Source organism: Quercus lobata, chromosome 6 (assembly GCF_001633185.2).
Source record: "Quercus lobata isolate SW786 chromosome 6, ValleyOak3.0 Primary Assembly, whole genome shotgun sequence".
Lineage (NCBI taxonomy): Eukaryota > Viridiplantae > Streptophyta > Magnoliopsida > Fagales > Fagaceae > Quercus > Quercus lobata.
In genome coordinates, this window is record NC_044909.1 from 33,005,440 (window position 1) to 33,012,673 (window position 7,234).

General features: G+C 37.7%; 1 protein-coding gene across 1 annotated transcript; it reads left to right on the forward strand.

The window, feature by feature from the left end:
- Positions 1–872: 872 nt before the first annotated feature.
- Positions 873–3,578, forward strand: LOC115994721. Its single transcript, XM_031118951.1, has one exon. It carries the CDS (start codon positions 1,194–1,196, stop codon positions 3,180–3,182), a length of 1,989 nt encoding a protein of 662 aa, XP_030974811.1. The 5' UTR covers positions 873–1,193; the 3' UTR covers positions 3,183–3,578.
- Positions 3,579–7,234: the final 3,656 nt, after the last annotated feature.

The window sequence follows — 7,234 nt, forward strand, 5'->3', positions numbered from 1 at the left end:
TCGATGTAAACAGGTGGAGAATAACATGATTTTGCTTATTCTGTTTGGCTCTTTTTATTTTAATGCTCAATTTCTTTTAGCTTATTTAACTTGTTTTCATATGCAAAAGAAAACTATTAAAAAATAACATTTTTATACCATTATTTAACGTATTTTTTAAGCAAAAAGAGTCAAATAAGATATACCAAACCAACACTTAAGCGAAAGTACATTATACGATATATGTTTATTTCCATCTTTATCTTATAAAAAATTACTAATCTTATCTTATCTTATAATTAAAAGGGATCAATAAAATGATTGGTAGACCAGGTATTCTATCTTCCTCTCCAGAATGGAAAAATATATTGATTCTAAAAAAATTAAATAAAAAAAGTAAGGCAAAATATAATTGGAAACGTACACCAAAATACCCAATCAGGGCTAACAGCAACCCACACCGCATCGGGACCTAGAGGGGACCCGGTGGTACAGGTCGTTAGAAAAGAGAGGACAACACTATTGACTCAACAGTTTATTGTCTTTTCTTTTAATTTATTGAAACTCAATTAATTCTATTTACATAATTTAAGCTACAACCCACAGTCCCACACCCAGTCAGATTTTTCCGTCCATACTCCATAGGAAATAATTTTTTGTCTTTTCTTTTAATGTATTGAAACACATTTAATTGACTAGAAAGAAAAAAGAAAAAAGAAAAAAAAAAAACCATTAACCAAGTCAGGCAAAGGAAATGAAAGATAAGAAGAAACTCGCATTTGACCTTATAAAAATAAGATTCAGCAAAAAAAAAAAAAAAAAAAAAGACCTTATAAAAATAAGACCCATTCCACCATTAGAGAGTAAACTCTCTTCCAAAGCCAGCAAAATAGAAAGAAAAAAAAAAAAAAACTGTAGCCCAAATCAAAGCCCAATTTCCAAGCCTCACCTGACTCTTTAGTTTTTTTTATTATGCTGGTAGGTAAACCCTGACCCCATATCATCAAACACTTGGCCAATTCATTCATTCGTACATCTCATCTCCACCTCACCCTTTGAAGTTTTAATTACTTTAATTCCTCTCCGTCTATCAGGGACAAAAACTATTCCAAAAACCAAGCCAACCCATCGTCTTTCCTTGATCTGATCTCTATTACCTAGAGTCAACCACAACAGAGACTTTCGGTTCTTGGGGTTGGTCCGCCGTGGTGGGCATGGCGGACTTAGTGAAACAAATCTTGGCAAAGCCAATCCAATTAGCTGACCAAGTGAGCAAGGCTGCTGATGAGGCTTCTGCTTTCAAGCAAGATTGTGGGGAACTCAAATCCAAAGCTGAGAAGCTAGCTGGGCTGCTCCGCCAGGCTGCTAGAGCTAGCTCCGACCTCTATGAGCGCCCCACAAGGCGGATTATCGAAGACACGGAACAAGTCCTCGAAAAGGCCTTGTCCCTTGTGCTCAAATGCCGTGCCAACGGCATCATGAAGCGTGTCTTCACCATCATCCCCACTGCTGCCTTTCGCAAAATGTCTTCCCAGCTTGAGAACTCCATTGGAGATGTCTCGTGGCTGCTCCGAGTATCAGCTCCGGCTGGGGATCGTGGCGGCGAGTACTTAGGGCTGCCTCCTATAGCAGCAAACGAGCCAATTTTGTGTCTGATTTGGGAACAGATTGCGATTCTTTATACGGGTTCGCTTGAGGACCGATCAGATGCAGCTGCTTCATTGGTTTCGCTTGCTAGGGACAATGATCGGTATGGGAAGCTTATCATAGAGGAAGGCGGGGTTTTACCCTTGTTAAAATTGGTCAAAGAGGGGAAAATTGATGGGCAAGAGAACGCTGCCAAGGCTATTGGGCTACTGGGACGCGACCCTGAAAGTGTGGAACACATGATTCATGCCGGCGTGTGTACTGTGTTTGCGAAAATCCTCAAAGAAGGTCCAATGAAAGTGCAAGCTGTTGTGGCTTGGGCCGTTTCGGAGCTTGTGGCTAATTACCCCAAGTGCCAAGATCTTTTTGCCCAGCACAACATAATTCGATTGCTGGTGAGTCATCTTGCATTTGAGACAGTTCAAGAGCATAGTAAGTATGCTATTACTAGCATCAAAGCCGCAACAATTCATGCGATTGTCATGGCAAGCAATAATAATCCAAACCCCAAGAACATGAGCCAGGTGCATGACGAGGATGACAAGCAATTTTACGGTCAAATTCCTCACCCCTTGGGGAATAAGAGCCCAAGTCAGATGCACAATTTGGTGACCACTACCATGGCCATGAGGTCACAGTCCAAGCCACTCGAACCGCAGGGGAATGATTCAACTCAAATCAGCAGCCATCCCACAAGCAGCAACCACGACAATGCGAAGCAGAATCTTCAAGTCCATCAACCCCAACATCAGCAAAATGTTTCTCTTCCAGGGGCTAGTCTTAAGGGTAGGGAAACGGAAGACCCTGCTACCAAGGCCTACATGAAAGCAATGTCAGCAAGAGCCCTTTGGCATCTTTCCAAAGAAAACTCGGCCATTTGCCGCAGCATCACTGAATCAAGAGCGCTGTTATGCTTTGCAGTTCTCCTGGAGAAAGGGCCCGATGATGTTAAATACAATTCTGCCATGGCATTGATGGAGATCACTGCAGTGGCAGAGAAAGATGCTGAACTGAGAAGATCTGCCTTCAAGCCCAATTCACCCGCCTGCAAAGCTGTTGTTGATCAAATGCTAATGCTTATTGAGAGGGAAGACCCAGACCTCCTTATCCCATGTGTCAAGGCTATTGGAAATTTGGCAAGGACATTCAGAGCAACAGAGACAAGAATTATTGCCCCGCTGGTGCAGCTTCTCGATGAGCGAGAAGCTGAGGTTTGCAGAGAGGCTTCAATTGCCCTCACAAAATTCGCCTGCTCAGATAACTACCTCCACATTGATCACTCAAAGGCAATAATAAGTGCCGGAGGGGCAAAGCACTTGATCCAGCTGGTGTATTTTGGAGAACAAATTGTTCAAATTTCAGCATTGGCACTTCTATGCTACATTGCGTTGCATGTGCCAGACAGCAAGGAACTTGCTGAGGCCGAGGTGCTCACTGTGCTGGAATGGGCATCCAAACAATCCTCCATGACCCAGGATGAAACACTGGACCTATTGTTACAAGAGGCCAAGGGCAGGTTGGAGCTTTACCCCAGAAATGCAAAGGGACTCCCTTGATCCAATCAATAACAGACTCTGTTGTTGAAACCACCCCCACTAAAAAAAGAAAAAAAAAAAAAGCGTTCCCTATAATTTTCTCTGTTTAATCATTCTCATGGAGTGTACATACATTTCATTCCATTGTCTTATGTAATTGTTTAGATGTACTTTCAATCATCAGAGCTTTGTCTTGTTGATTCTTCTTCTTCCTCCTGATTTGCCTACCTTCATGTAAACACCCATTTCTTGATGTTGAACTGTAGTTGGTCGCAATGCCATAGGGTGGTTTATGGAAACAACAATGTTATACACAGAACATTTTCATAACGTGTTAAGTAGTAAATTATGATTAGCGCTTTTACTGTAGACCAATTACAAACTGTAAGCTCAACAATTGTTTAAAATATTATGAAATTTTGTTGTGTCTGTAGACTTATTGTTATGGAAATTCAGGATAGTTGGATACTGAGCATATGAATCATCAAAGAATGCGGGTTTAGCAGTTAAATTGTTCCCCCCTTCCCCCCTGCCCATTTGTCTTCCACTTAGAATTTGAAATAGACTCAATTTTACAGTGGATGACCAATCTAATCCCTGGAGGCTAAAAGTATGTTATAATAAGTCTGGACACTTGGCATGTAAGATAATTCCCTGCTCTTTATTCTATATTTTAGGACCTCTCCACGTGAATCACAATATGCTGTCTTTAACAATTTTCTTGATGTTTTCCTATGGGTGGTAGTCCGCAACTTTGCATAATTGGAGGGTGATACTTTAGCTGAGGTGGAAAAGCTAGAAAAGAAAATAAGGTGGGGAAAGGATTTCTAAGTTCTCATCCAAACAACCAGACTTTTGAACTTTTCTTAAAAGTATTTTTTCCAAATAATGGAGCACTTGATCGAACGAATTATTTGGGAGAAAATTTCAGTCTCAGGGCTAACATCATTTTTAGCTACCCGTTCAAACTTGCTGTTGATCACATTTTCAATGTGATCTTGGGGCTTCTACCATGTGTACCCTATTGAGTAGTACAACAGAAAAACATTCAACTCTCCTTTTAATGATGCCCGTGCTAATGTGACATGCAGTTCATCCTCTCAAGATTTGCGGCATTCTACCAATTACAACCTCCAAGAGGGGATATACTTTTAAATTTTATAAGGGAAAAAGAATGGAACAATGACATGAATACAATTTAGGACAAACAAATCTGCAATGTATTCATACATAGCAGGCAACAAGCTTATCTATATCTATCAAAATCTTGTTTGTACAACCTGAAAGAGCTAATGACAAAAGTGTAGATACCTCATCTTAATGACAAACCATGTAAACCTTCTCCAACTTTTATGATATTGAGATGCTTCTCCCAAAACTTTTCTGGAGTACAGTCATGACAACCATCACAGTCCTGCAATCCTACTCAAAATAAGGACAGATCATATAATTTCCCCTTTTTTTGGGATTGATTTCAAATTAAAAATCTTAAATTTTCAAAAGTTATCCTTAAAACCAATTCAAGCTGTACTTTAAGTTTGAGTCAAAATAAGAAAAATTCAAGTAAACTGCACTTTAGACTCTGGGCACTACAAGATCCATCATATGAACATGAAGTAGTAGGTCTTAGGGGAGGAATAAACTGTTTTTTAGAAGGCTTATAAAATGATAGCATTTTTAATCAAATGTATTTATCTCATAAGATTTTTTAAGCAGTTTAGTAAGCTTTTTTGGTGCCAAATTACCTCCTGCAATTCAAATGGAAAGATTTTTATCATCCAAATAAGTTTCAAGTTCTGCTTACGTAAATTTCCATTCCGTCTAGTTGATTAGTACTGCTACAAACGATCTCTTTCACAACATATTTCACAGTTGCTGAGTTGGCATGTTGTTATTGATTTCTATATGGACCCATCACTAATATCACTTTATTGTCTACTATTAAGTATTAACAACTTGCCACCTCAGTAATTGTGGAAAGAATTGTGAGAAAAATTGTTTCTAGACTTATTTCTAGTTGATAGTCAAGATGATTTAGAAACTTCAGGGTTTTAATTAAAACTTATTAAAATCTTAGGTTTAATTTGAAACCACCCCAAACTATAGGAGAATTATGTAATTTACCCAAGATAAATAAATATATAATCATAGTCAACACTTAAAAAGGTCCTATATATTGCACAAAACTCCCACTTTTGCAAGGTCTAAGAGAGGTGATTGGTATGCAGTCATATACCCCCATTTTTTTTAAGAGGCTGATTCATAGTCCAAACACTGAAATTAAAAATTGTATGACTGTACAACCATTATCATGAATCTAATACATGAACCAACTTTCCTGATCCTCTAGCCATAAAAACCACCTAGAAGTTTTTTGTTCAACTCTTTAATTTAAATGAAAAATGTGGAAGAAATAAAAGTATTGCTGCAGACTCAAACATTACAGTAATGAAACACCTAAGCAGCCATGTAATGCATCATCATATGATTGATATCACCATGTAAACAGTTTAAAATACATAATACTAAATAGAGAGTGATGTGCTGAGCTTATGCTATGTCTTGCCAACTGCTTTTTTGGGGGTGCCTTCAAGCATAATGTCAACAATATGATTATTCATCCTTGGCATCAAGAGAGCAAGGTTTTCACTGGTCAACTAAATTTTAGTATTTTGCAGGAGTCCAACCTAATGTCAAATAGCCTGCTTCTGTATATAATGAAAATTTCTTTTTATTGAGTACAAATGGCGGAGAACAGGAACATGTGAATTTTGGATTAAGAGGTATCACATGTAAGCTTTATCCCAACATGACAATATAATAATAAATAAATAAAAAAAACCCACATGCCTAACCTCTCCCATGATAATGTGTGATGAATGAACATTCATGACTTATGGTCAATCCAATATGTGCTCCAGGACTGCTGATAAAAATCCCATATAAAATCAGCTAGGCTAACTAATTTGAGAAGCACGAGGTAGGAAATCTGAAAGGCTAATCTCTAGACAAAGAATAAGAAATCTGAAGCTTAACAATGAAATAAATACATAACATATAAGAAGGTGAACATTCAAAAACTCATCACCAGTAAATACAATAGTGTAGAATACCCGACTGCCATAGCTTGGTCAAATTGAAGAGTCTGTCATGGAGTCACCCTACAAGACAATGTAACAGAATTAGTACACAGTCTCTTAATAATATTTATTAAAATGAAGAAAATAATAGCAATTTCAATATAAAGCTCAACTATCTTGCTTTTTAAGTGTATTATACTGCAGAATATGCCAACCAAAATTTATGGAAAAATATAATTTAAAGCATAATAAATACCAATGCTGAACTCAAACTTATAAGATAATAACCCACAAAACTAGTGAGAACCCAAGGTTTGTTCCCCCCAGCCCCCCCAACCCCCCCCCCCAAAAAAAAAACCCCCTTTTTTTGCTATGTTATAATATGAGTTCATTGGCACACATTGAAGGGGATTCATGCATAAATTATCCACACTATAATGATATTACTTCTTTGATATAAGATATAAGAGAAATTTTGATGTCATAGTGTAAATCTCAAAACCATTCTAGCATACACAATGGGCATAACCACAGAAAACGAAGAATTATTTGAATTCAAAAATTCCTTAATGATATGTTAGTTACTTAGTTTGTTTTCCTAAGAAAGTAACATGTCCCCTCATTGATGCCAGTATGAGACACACCCACATGATATCCAATGCAATTTGCAGTTACAATTCTCATACAAATATGATATTGATGAAGCATATATTCTCTAGCGTAATTTGGACATTTTGCCAGACCACCATAATGCATTTCCTCAGTACATTACAGTAAACAACATATGGGAATGGGTTAGCCAGCTCCACAAGTAAAGACAGAAAGGACTGAATATACAATTTCTGGACCTGCACATGCTATAATTAAAACCAAAGTGGAGCCATATGTTTTTGAGACTTGACATTGTAAAAAGGGTCAGTCTTGTCAGCTAATAATGCTATACATGCCCACAAGATTCTGTGTGAAATTCCTATGACCTATAAACTTACTGAA